Raw genomic sequence first — 13,384 nt, 5'->3', positions numbered from 1 at the left:
CGGCCTATGCCACGGGCCGGCCCTGACGTCATGTGATGTGTGACCATCACAAATGAGCCCACTTTGCAACACACAGAGGAAATGATAGTAAAACACGTAAAAACATTTATAAATCAAGTAAATTTAGATCTTAAAAGAAAAGGATTGATGCCATTTCCTGGTCATTTGAAACGAACACTTTATGAGATAAACAGGAGAGGTAAAAAGTGTCACTGTTGCCTCACCATGAAGACTCCCAGCACTCACCAGTAAGATGAAATGGGATGGAAAGCTGCCTTTCATGCACTGCTATCCAGGCCACTGCCCTCACAGTGGTAGAGTGCCAGTTACTGTACTTTATCTGAAGAGGCAGGAAACACAGAGAGCCTGTTTTTCCCTTGCTGTGCCATGTGTTTCTCACCTAATCCCTCCTCTTTTTTTCCAAACTGCAGAAACCACAGCATTGCTCTAGGTAATGTGAATGTGGACACTGCAGTCCATTGACTGGGACTCTGTTTAAATGTCAAAAATCACATTTTGTTTGGTCAAAGGAAGCAGAAAATGAAAAAAAAAAACTTTCCCCCCAACAGTAAAGACAAAATTATTTGTGAGGTTAATAAAAAAAAAAAGACTCATTAACTTAAATATCTTGTTTCACTTGCAAAGATTAGGCAACAAGCTTGTGAGACAGTTAAGTCTGCCTGAGTTTGGTGGCGAGATCCAAACTCTCTTTGATTCTTTTGAGTGACTTCCTCTCTTTGAAGTTGACAGGAACATGGTGGAAGTTGCTCTGGTACTCTCTTGTGAATCTGTTTCAAGGATTTTCATGAAACTGCTACTTTAGGTTTTTACTTCCAAAATGCATGTTATGAATTGTTCTTGGAAATGGTGACCAAGCAGCATCCTCCACAGGTTCGCACATTCCTGCAAGCCACAGTGTTTATACCACCAACTCAACAAAAGGGTAACATTCTTAATAAGCAGCAACTGCTTGCTGTCTGGGACATAAAGTAATACATGTATCTACCTCTGAGATCATAAGTGCTGAAAATTATATATTTTGTATGTATTTTTTTAGTAGAGTAAAAAATGTAGAATAACACTGGATTTGGTTTTCTCCACTAATAATCTAGTTTAACTTTACAGATTGTGATTTATATGTTTGGTTAACACATTAAATATTACATGCTAAAACACATTAAATTCTTTACTATGTATAAAGTTTTACTGAATTGTGCTGATCATACATTTTTCCAGTTTTCTTTTCTGTGACTCGTTAATGTCAGTCTATGCCAACTATAATTGTTCTATAACATTATACTCAAGTAGTTTTTTTTCTTAAGTCAAGGCATTTACTTACCGTTTATTAATCTTTTTGTTGTTTGTTTGTGGTTTCCTGCGGCGATTTTATTTAACTATACGCGGATCTTTCGTGTTTCAGAACTCTTTAACAACTTAAGGCGACACCACTGAATGTAAAGTACAGTTTTAACTTGAGTTTGTACTGCATTGAAACACCAGTTAACAGCCAAGGTGTGACTGAATTTACCCGTTTATGGTTCATGATGTGTTACATAACTTCCGGTTTTGGACTTTGAACCAAGAGCGCTAATAAACATGCAGCTCTTTCGTGTTCAGAGAGAATCGGCCCCCACTGTGTGTTTCCTTTATTTGTGAATAAAGACAACAGGCTGGATCTCGCGGGGGATTAGACGCAGAGATCGTTGTAATCCGTTTGCGGGCCGGCAGGCGGGGAGGAGCTTAGGACCCGGTAGGTGTGGGCCGGGTAGGATTTTTCCTCGTGGAGTAGCAGCTGGACGCATGCGCCCCCTTCCACTAGTTGTCGATCCCCAGCCCCAGGAGCAAATGAGATGAATTGTCGTGTTATACCTGCTTAAAGGCGCCGCTGGTTTGTGTGAAAAGCTCAACCTGCTCACGGGATAGGTGAACATAAACATTTTTATTCTTAGTAGAAAGTTTAAAAAGTGCCAAATAGTTAAAGGAAGGGGGCAGAATTAAACGATGAATGAGGAGAAGAGTCTTTGAATGTAAAGCTGACAATCTGAGAGCGGATTAGATCCCACTGCGAGGAATCAGAGCGTGTGCTGTTGTGAAAGATGCGGAAACAACATCAGAAGCAACAACCATCTGGATTTTGAGACACTGTGATATTTACATGCACTGGCAGGAGGATGTCTTGGCTCAGGAGAAGAGTGAAAATTCTCCAGATTGGACGCAAACACACTAAAGTTTTCTTTCTGGGACAGTTTCAGGGCTGTGAATCGGATGATTTTTGCACCGTTCCTCGGATCTAACGGGTTTGGTTTGGACCTGAATCACCATGTCAAAAGTCATTCAGAGGAAGAACCACTGGATCACCAAAGTAAACGAGTGCGCGGTCATCCGGGACGCGTACGGGGAGCTGAATGTAGAGCTGCGCGGCGGAGCTGAGAATGGAGAGTTTCCATACATCGGGCAAGTTAAAGAGGATGCTGTGGTTTATCAGGACGGCAAACTTAGCGAAGGAGAACTGCTCTTGGAAGTCGAGGGGCTGTCTGTGTCTGGATTACCTCTGTATGACATTTTTACTGTGATCAGTTGCTGCAAAGGTCCCGTAAGATTGAAAACTGTGCGCCAAGGTAAGTCAGCCATTTAAAAAAAGTGATGCATGTTTGCATACATGCATGCACGCGCGTGCGTATGACAGGTGTGTGGGATAGTGACTAATGTACACATACAAAGCAGCTGATGAAAGCCAGTGGTGGCTGTTGTACAGCTGTGGTGCAAAAAGCTCATATACAGTAACAAAATGGGGATGTGAGTGAATTAGGGCAGAGGAGAGCTGCTGATGCTGCTGCTGCTTCTGCTGCTCATCCCTCCTCAGCAGCCTGGAGTCTTCACTGGATTTGACATGAAGCTGCCCTGACAGTCATCCTGCCCCCATTTGTCTAATATTGCTAAAGCCACTCTGGGTCAGACTTGGAGCGTCACAGATTAGACCACCTATAATACTCCAACACTTTAAAATGTTCCTGTTTCTAGGGCTGCCACTAATTCTAAATCTTGTCTCTTTATTTGTTTATTTATTTTAGATTTTCTAAGGAGTAGAACATGTGAGACAGTCCTGAGGCCTCAAAGTTAAACTTGAACTTGTTTCTTTGTTTGTTATTGGATAAGGTTATTTTGGAAGCTGCAATATTCGGAACACCCCCCCCCCCCCCCCCCCACCCCACCCCCCAAAACTATTTATAAATCAGATTTTATTGTGATATTTTTATTCCGAGCGTCTCTTTCCAAACATTCACTGTTTAACAAAGCTTGCAGTGCCTCCTCTCTGGGGAAATCATTAACTGTGTTATATAACTGTGGGTAGTGTCAGTGTAGCATCTTTGTACTGTATGTCCATTAGTGGCTCCACAGTGAATGTTTCACCTCTGAAACTGAAGTCTCGACCTCAGGGACAAGAGCTCAGCACTAATGCCGCTCTGTGTTTGCAGAACTGGCATTTGTTTGACACATAATCAGAGCATGTTTGCATCATGGGACATTTTTAATATCCACAGTGATCCAATAGTTTTCTAATTATTCTTAACTCCTATGGAAACACTCAACGCATAGACATAAAGGATATCTTGGCCCATCTGTCATTAGTTTCTTGCATTAGTCAGCAGATTCTCCTTGTCTCTTAATTAAAGGAGGGGGATAGTCTTTGATTATCCGAGTAGCTCACAAGGCTTTCATTGTGCCTGGCAGTCCACTGGGCTCCCATGCAGAACCGGTAAGGGATAGCGATCCAAGTTGTCCCAGACCAGATGACAGGCCGTTGAGACAGATCAGATCTCTCTGCTTTTCATTCCAGAAAGCTGTGGGTCGTATTACACGAGACCACATCACCTCGGTACTGTAGGTGGAAACACAATCAGCATGTGCAAGTAGACGGTGCCCACAGGTGTGTCGCTCCCTCAGAGGAATGCACAAAAAAAACACCTGAAATAAACCTGAGCATTCCTGCAGAGAGTGTGGAATATTAAACTTGTGAGATCTTGATGCCTGACGCTTTAAAAAAAAAGCTGTAGAATACTCAGCAAATAACATGTTAAAAAACCTGTTCAATAGAGGTCAGAAAGATTTTTAAAAAGGGTGATTTGTTTTGGTTTTCTTTAGTTAGTTTGTTTTTTACTTACTTTATTTACCCAGAACAAAGTGGTAAAAAAAAAAATTTTAAAAAGGAAAATAAGATAGTTATCATATGTGTCTAATGACTATTGACAGTAAATAACTGTAAACTTTATCTTTGGATTGATAATTCTTTTTATGGTTATAAGGCAGAGAGGGTGTGCCCAGTAAATGTAAATTGTGGCTTATAAGTACAACAGGCTTCAAAGTAACCAAACTGCAAAGCGTCTAGTATCACAGCTACAGCTGCTAACTCTGCCAGATCACAATAACTTTACTCCTTTGGTATTTACAACAACTGTATCCATCTGCCTCTTTCACCTCATGTTGAATGTTTGCTCCGCACCTCTCCCCTCTGAAAACCTCCAGCTCATTCAACCCGAAATAAAAACAAAGTAAACCATAAAGGAAAACACTCCGAGGCAATTGGCCCATACTTTCCTTTTTAGCCCTTCCAGAGGGCTGTGGTTACTTCAGATGTTTTAACAACAGTGATACTTACAAAGGTCAGGCGAATAAAATAGTTTTCTGATGTGGCATAACTTTCAGGTTAAAGTCCAAAGAAGGAGTTCTTCGAGACATCTTATGACTGTGACCTACTTACGCAGCTCTTCTCTGTTATCATCGGTTGAATCCAGCTCAGTGATGAAAGGTTTTGTTGTCACTGTGTTTTGAGCTTGAATGGCTGCTACCTTGGCCAGGTCTCCCTTGTAAAGGAGATTTGCTCTCAATGGGACTTCCTGGTTAAATAGAGGCAATTATAATAGCCTGACATCTTTTAGTGTCTGTAAAAGCGCAACAGTTCTATATCAGGTCATTTAGTAATACTAGACTAACAAGAGTGATAGTGAATGAAACTGTGTGGGTGTGAACAGTCTTCTCAACAGTTGAATTATTTGTCTTTTAAGAGAACCACGATGCCCTCCAGCAGCCAAGAGTCTGGGGGTTTATGATCATGAGAGGGTCTGGGCCAGGTGTCAGGCTGTCTGATCTGAAGTAGCCCTTACTCCCCTTAGATCTTGTGTTGAACCTTAGCCAGACAGAGGGGAATCAGGCCAGTCTGCTAGATGCCAGGCATTCCTGGGAGGTGGAGATGAGCTCTTAATGGAACACTCTGATGACACTGGCTAGACTTTTACACATAAAATTTTAAGTTTTTTACCTTTTTAGTTAGTCCTTTAGACCTTCTCTTGCTTTCTGTCATCACCCTGCTCAGTCCTTGGATGCAGTGTGGTATAGTTATTAACAAGATTATCTGTGTAGTCCTTAAACGATTGTGATAGTAAGCATCTGTCCTTACAAACAGTCACTAACAGCTACCTGTGTGTACATTTAGTATCACCAGACTCACCAGTTAATCATAATTCCCATTTGGGAGCACACCTGGCTGCTTTGATTGAGTTTACTCATTTCTATATGCTAAACACATAATGTTTCCATTTTCATATTTTCTTCAGTGGCAATAAAACACTATTAAAGATATATGTTGTTCAGTTCTTTATTTAAATGTTCTTATAATGAAATATGAGCCAATCCAGTGTTGCGTTATGCAAATTTTAGAAGTTGTGCACATCTAGATAAATAGCTTCAGGCACAACTTTTCTAGCTGGGTGCTTTTCAAACCATTGCAGCAGAAGTGGGCACAACCAAATGATAAAAGCCAGTCAAACATCACATGGTTGAGGACATTCACTTTATTTATTCATAACATTATATACTCAGACAGTGATGAAAACTTATTTGATATAGTTCATTCTTTTTTGGTCAGATTTCTGTTACTTCCACTCAGATTTTTGATGCTCAAAAGAAAATTGCAGTTATTCAAATGCAAACTTTAGTTTGGGTCCACACAATAGTACAGAAATAGACCCCCTGTTCAAGTGCATAAGTTTGTGAGTTTCTATAAAATTCACAACTTTTTGTACTAAGGGTTAAAAGTCGCCTGATGATGGGCGTGACCACTTTGGATGATTCGTGGTTCTGCTGGATGTCACGTCAGCTATGTTGAGTCACTGGACTCGACCTCTTGACTGTGTTGTTACAACGCATTCTCTCTCCAGACTAGTTTTAAACTGATGCATAGTCAGGAACCCTTTCTCACCACGGTTAAGTTACCTCCTTTCAACACGGGGAAGAAGAATAACCTACAAGTCAACATCGAGAGGCGATCATATGACCTTCAAACAGAAGATAAGAATTTGACTCCTTGCTGGGACAGTTTTCTTTAGTCATTTTTGACTATACCTTTGCCGATCTAAACCTAACCTACCTTGTCAGATTTAGTCTTCACTATGTTAAACAAACACTGCATTAAAACTCCCATTTGCAACAAGCTTTTCTGACATTGACCGATTGTGACGGTCCCAAAAAAAGCATTTTTGCTGTTTTTGCCATTTCTATTTCAGATGTTGAGGGACAACCATTGACCTTTACTGGACCTCATACTGAGGCGCATGCTGATAAATGTCAGTAAAGTAGTACAGCGTGAAGCCTATGGGTCCTGCCTTTTGTATGTGATGATTTCAGAGCGGTTGGTGCCATTTGATGTGTTGTTGATGGTCCTCACATAGACAGACCAATAGTGTGTTTCTAGGTTTACCTGGTACAATAAGTGTAATATTCTATTTATAATTAATTAATAAGCAAATGTATGTGTCTGTGCAGTCCATACAGTTTATGGATTCAACTTACCTCACTAGTATTAGCTTATGATGGATCAACCCGCCTCTTATCCAAATAATTACTTCTAGCTCTAAAAATGAAGACTGGCTTCAAAACTGTATTCACAAATAAATGTGTGATATGGCTGCATCCATCTGTTATAAATAGATTATATGGGGAAACAAATAGAAAGTATACTTAGCAAAACTGGATTTAATTGTAGCTTGCCTTTAAATTCTATGTTTAAAACTGACTGGGATTTAAAGGTTACACTATCTTTTATGTGTGGTTAAAAAGGCTTACAGGCATCATGACAGTGTTTGCAGACGCAGAGCTCTTCCCTTACAGGCTTATTCCAGAATGCAAGTTCCTTGCATTTTTTAAGGACGAAGACTTTGTCAGTCTTGATTAAAAGCAACCGACTGCATGTAAGTATATCCTTGAAAGGCTTGTCAGGGGCTCTGTTCCTTCTGCTTTTTCCTTTCCTTTCCTTAATCGCCTTCTCTTTAAGAGCTCTGTTTTAGACAGCTGTTTTAGACAGCAGTGAGGCCTCTAAGATGTTTTGTGTGTTCCTGTCTTTTCACACTTATGCTTTTTGTGTGTGCACAGAATAAGATTTTGACATTATAAGAAATGTTACTGTGGATGTCTTCAAAATAAGTGTAAATATAGCCGTACTTTCTTGTGACTCATACTGTATGCTTTTTTATGGTTTATATGCTGCAGTTTTACTTGATGAATGTTAATAAAGGCAGCGCACCAGTGAAGGAACTATACAAGGAGCACATAAGCAGCTTGTGTCATTCAAGCTTGAACAAATGGCTGTGCAATTCACAGACTTTGCCTCAGGTGTCGTAACAATGAGGTTAGGATGGAGTGCAGGCCAGAAGGGTTACAAGAAAAAACCAGTGCTGTGCATGTGATGCTCTCTCAGGCAAAGACATTCATTCTTTGTACTCTTTAGCCTTGCAAAAGTGGCTTGTCGGGTGTACATTATTTTTGCATATATCAAACCATACAAAACCTGACATACAGTGTCAGATGTATAATTCGTGCTTTGCTTATTCTTTGCTTGTGTTTTGATATTTAACTTTACAGAAGGCAATTTACTGATGTTAGTGTTATATTTTGGCATGAGGACTAATACTTATCGCACTATCAATGAATCAACCAGATATTTTCTTAAAAAATCATTTAATGTATTTTAAGCTGAACTGCTGTCAGTATATTAAAGTATGGCCATGTTGTTTCACTTCATAAGTCTCAGGACCATATCAGTAAATTTTTTGTGTTTGAAGGTGAACCTTCTCAGTGGTAAAATGTAAACTAGTGTCTGAGTATCAGTTATTTTGACAGTCCTGCTTGGTAAGCTCGCATGGTACCTACAGTACTAACCACCAACAGGGGGGTCAACCAACAGGCTCACGCTCCATGGTCATTACCAATAAGATTCTGATCATCCCCGTCTAGCGAGATGCAAGTGATATGCAAAGTCTTTGACAAAGTGAGATTTGAAGTTATCATATCATTTGATATTTTATGAAGTTCTTCTCGTGGATCATTTTGAGCATGCAAAATTTATCAGCATCAAGAATTGTTATGTTAATGACTTTCCAAGTTTGAGGGGAATACTATTCAGCTGATCATTAGCAACAATTATGTAGTGTGCATGAAGGTTATGCTTTGAAAATTGAAAAGTGCTTGTAAAATGACAAATATGACCTTGAGTGTAATTTGAGTGAAGATCCATTCGGTGATTTCTGTGATCACTGAATTTATTTTCAGTGCTTGGAATAACAGGAGCTTTTTGACATCTACAACCAGCTTTCATAAGAAAATGCTGTGTAGAAAAAAACATATCCAAGTGTATGGTTGATAAAGTGACAGCTTTTCAGACTGTGCAGTTCTCATCATAAAAAATGTGCTTCATTTGTTTCCAATGACCTCAGCTTGAAAGGAATGCCGTGGTGATAAAGAAGGGTAAATTCATGTCATTAGGTTCATGAAGAGATACTCCTCCACAGCAAAGCTGTAACAAGCATGAAGAGCCTTCTGGGTGTAAAAAGTGCTCACTGATTTACTCTTGCTTATCATTGCACACAGAAAAAGCATTGCGGGCAGTGTGTTACTGTATGTAGATTTGCAAAATGCATTCAGCTAAATGTCTAACAAAAAAAAAATACTCATCACTTTCCTGTTTCTTCAAACAGCAACTTCAAAGACTGAGAAATGAAGCCAATAAAATAAATAAATTAAATGGCCAATTGAGGTTGGCTATAAAAAGTGAGTCAGATGTAGTACCACATGTTAGGTTGGTTAACTCCAAAGAAGAAATCGGCAACTTTTGGAGGATTTTTAATTTAATTTATCCGTCTGATCAAAAAAAGTTTAAAGAAAAATGGTTTGCAGTGTGGACAAATGCACAAAGAGCAAACGTCTCCAGTGTTGGTCATTTTATTTTATTTGCTGCTTAGAACTGATTAGCAGACAATACATCCATAGATCATGAACCAAGCACACTGGCTGATAGCTTAACAATTCATTTTCTCAAAAATGTGGTCTTTTCAGACCTCAGAAAACAAGATGGTGAACTTGAAGCTTCAACATGGAAATTCTCTGCACCAGTGTGTTACTCCACGATCTCTAAGCAAATCTTTTACAGGCTTTTTAGTCACAATTATGAAAAAAAAAAAAAAAGAGAGACAAATTTCAGCCCAAACTAAAAGGAAAAATGTTTTTTGTTGCAGAAATGTTTACATATAATGTCTTAGTAGTTTCGAGACAAGAAAAAATGAAACCCAGTCATAAAATAAAGAACACGAATGATAACACCAGGGTGAACACATGTAAATGTGCAAGTAAATTTGGAATCAGAAAAAATAAATCAAATTTTGAATATCTATTTTTAAATTGGTTTATCTATTATTGTTACTTAGAAATGACATATTTCTTCATAATTTCAAATGGTTTATATTTCAGGACCAACTGCAGACTCTATGTTTGTGGTTTGTCCCCATTTAGAGGCCACGCCTGTGCTTCTGATAGTTTTACTTAATCTAAAACTGACATTATCTTTTTTGAGATCATTATTTCACCTTCATCTGCATACAGACATGCACATTACCAGTAATACTTGATCAGTATAGGAGTTTGAACTCAGCTGAGGTTATTTATTTCTCTCTGTGTTGCTGTCTTTTTTCTCCTTTGTTACTGTGCTGTTTTCTGGAGTACCTCTCATATGCTATTATCTATCTGAATATATATAAAATCTTATTTCACAATAACTAGTATGTGAAACCATCAAAAAACAGAGCTAAATGGCAAATACGGGCCCTTTTTGGTCATGTGGCTAAATAAGCACCTGCAAACATCAACATGTAGTGTTCAGCTACAATATTTAAATAGTGTTTTCAGTGTCAGCAATTCTTTATGATACACATAAACATCTTGGAGTGCTTAGTCATTTTTTTTGAGCTCCATGGAAGCAGAGTATGATTCGGTGTAAGGTTGAAAGGCCTTCAGGTGTAAGCAATGTATTATATACACTAAACATGATACCAGATGCACTAAATGTGTAAAAAAGCCAAATAAGCCTTGTTTGCACTGGACATTTTGCAATTTGAATCATCACTGATAAATAGAGTGGGTGTTATAAGACCTGTTTAGATAGATTGGATTTATATTGCTTTTTTCTTCCTGAGTACAGTTGGGTTGAAACAGGGAAGTGGTGCAGGTATTTGGTAATATGGATACGCTCTTTTAAGTAATCTATTGTTTTTGGTTTCTACAGAAACTTTTGTTCCTTGACGTTTGCCTGTAGGGCTGTGCGTCTTCTGGGAATTTCGTGAAGAAGAGCTGTCCGAAGAATATACTCAGCACACGAATGTCTTTGATTTGTCCTGCCATAGCCTGCAAACATTATAGTGCACACAAATATTCACTTTTTCAGCCTGGTGACACAAGTAGCAAAATAAGAGGTTTTTAGATTTTAAATAGTATCACAAGAAAATACTCATTTAGAGCGAAAAGCGCTGATCAACTGGTAAATAAACTATGTGCTGCACATGTGTATGAAATAGTCCCTTGTTAGGCATCACTTCATTGAGTTAAGAACGTGACTATGACTCAGCAAACTCAGCAAACGGCTCTGAAGCTGTGAGCAGGATGGATTCAGTTTCAGTGGAGGTGCTTAGATTTATGTACTGTGTGTTTTAATAAACTGGTGCAGTAGCCAGTCAGAACAACCTATTTTACATTACTACTGAAAGGTTTTTCCTCTCAATGCTACTGACGTAGTCTATCTTTGCTCTGATTGGCTGCTTGAAAGCAGGTGATCCAGGGAAATAAACACACTGATGAAGTTTTAAGGTCTTTCCACTAGATTTTCCCTTTCAGGCAGTCCCTGCACATGCAGTGGCGCTCATACACGATCCTCTACAGTCAATCAAGCACACATCTGCATGTTCACCGCAAGAGTCTCATACACTGGATATTAATTGACATTTAAGCTTCGCTCCTCAATCATACATCTGGAGTGAATCAAGTACGATTAGAGCTCTTTTTTTATACACGTGAATCACAGTTCTACTTTTAGCAAGTTTCTTTGGTTTTGTTGTGGTTTTTCAGGCACAGTAATTACACCTTATATAAGAAACAAATTGCATATACTGTGTGAAGCATTCTAATTTTCTTCAAGCTCCTCTGTCATCAGCTAGGTTTCTATATCAGCTGGGCAGAACATCATGCTGAGATGAAAATATTTCAGTAAAGCGCTCATTTGATTGTTTGTAAAATAAGACACTGCTACAAATGTACCATTATTTTTATTATGTGAACTGAGGGAGAGGCTTTTTGTTCTGCTCCTTATCCTTTCAGTACTTCTAGTGTGTCAGTCACCAGGGACTCGGATTGCTTGTGAGTGCTTGAGAGGCTAACCCAACCTTTTAAGGTTTTTGCAGCATATAAAACAAGTTATACCATCATCTCATATCCTGGCTTTAATGTTCACATTTAATCTGAAAGGGCACATGTTCCTGTATGTAACACACATTAAGCTGTTGTTCTACAACTCATCCTCTGGCCGCCCTGCTTGTTGAAATGTAATGATTTACAGGGTTGGTGAGTTCATGCTGTAAGAGGTTAACTTGCCTTGGAAACCGATTTGGAAATTCCCTCTAATGTCTGTTTCTCTATCACAGAATCAACACCTGTTTTATTGAAACAAATTAAAACAGAAAGTTTGTGTTAATTGACACCAGTGCACAAACTTTTATTACAATGATATATCATTTCTGGGTAACATGTGAGTAATTTTGACATGAAATACTTTTCCTGGAACATCATCAGCAAGCTGAGCTTGTTAATTCTGCTTTGGTACACAGAGTCCAGGCTTTTGTTTGGCTTAGCAAACATTTGTGCTAACCTCAGTCTCTTAAAGTGACAATCAAAATTGCGTTATCTTTTTTTTAATGACATTACCTTATTTGGATCATAAATAAAGACTTTGTGAGCACGCTGGCACCATGTGGATTTATTCTGGAGAATTTTCTTATTCGCTGTTGTTTTTGCATAATTTCTGAACAGCATCATTTCAAATAACACATATTTATATAAACAAAACAACTGGTTTCTATGGTTTTCTCTCAAATTTGTTGCGTTTAAATGTGCTATAGAAATAAAATTGACACAAGTAGGGCACCTTAGTGCTAAATTCATCTATGATAACGCTGAATCCAAAACATTGCAATAAAATAATGCATATATGCATGGCATATACATATACATATTGGCATAGTAGGGACATAGTAGTGCTTATTTTTACATTCCTAGGGCTGCTAATTCGAATTAAATGTCAGCTGCAAAACTCAATTAAAAAAAAATATTTTCTCTGTAATACTGCTTTGTGTTACACAGTTGAGTTTTAATCATTATTTGAAGCTTACAGCGCACACTGGAGCACAAGACAGAAGTGTAATCATTGTTTTTAGTCACGCGGGTGTTGTGGCTTACAGGCGTGTAAACTCAAAGGAAAGGTTTCTCTTCTCGATGTTACACCTAAACCCAACCTAATACACAATGACTGGAGTCAGTAAGCAGAGCTGACTTTGATCTTGGAAGTGCAGAAGACCCAGCCTGCTTTTCCCATGATCTTGTTCCCTGACTTTTTGCCCTGTCAGACCATTGCCCTGACAGCTTTGAACAGGTGGAGAAGAAGGTTCAAACACCTTTATGAACTCTGTGCATCTGTGTGTGGGTCCCAGTGTTCACATTTTCCACTCTATTCCCAGTCATATATTTGTGACTTGTAACGGGTGGAAGGACACCTTATCTACATCAAAGCTTTGCAGGAACTGGCTTCCTCCATCTGATATTCTCATTACTGTTGTGATGCTTGAAGACAGTTCCGTCTGTGGTGGTCTGAGTTAGTCACAGTAGGAAGGAAAGGAAGGCCACAACAATAAATCTGATTTGTGCTGCAGGGACACATCTTTGGTAGCTTCACGAAAGAGTGACAGAGAAATAATGAAAGAAAAACATATGGCCGACTGCATTAGTTAGGCAAGTGTTT

General features: G+C 38.8%; 1 protein-coding gene across 5 annotated transcripts in view; it reads left to right on the top strand.

Annotated features, from left to right (window-relative positions):
* Positions 1-1,614: 1,614 nt before the first annotated feature.
* LOC309696737 (membrane-associated guanylate kinase, WW and PDZ domain-containing protein 1-like) overlaps positions 1,615-13,384 on the top strand; it is a 92,764-nt gene continuing 80,994 nt past the window's right edge. For 3 of the 5 annotated variants that reach the window (XM_082518098.1, XM_082518096.1, XM_082518097.1), the window contains exon 1: positions 1,624-2,618. In XM_082518098.1, the coding sequence (XP_082374224.1) occupies positions 2,321-2,618 (298 nt within the window). In that variant the 5' untranslated portion in view covers positions 1,624-2,320. Of the gene's footprint in view, positions 2,619-13,384 lie in introns of all 5 variants that reach the window. The other 2 variants (XM_082518100.1, XM_082518099.1) reach the window with 2 other exon arrangements.

The sequence above is a fragment of the Aulonocara stuartgranti genome (genome assembly GCF_965226115.1).
Source record: "Aulonocara stuartgranti genome assembly, chromosome: 20".
NCBI lineage: Eukaryota > Metazoa > Chordata > Actinopteri > Cichliformes > Cichlidae > Aulonocara > Aulonocara stuartgranti.
This window is presented reverse-complemented; position numbering and strand designations above follow the sequence as displayed.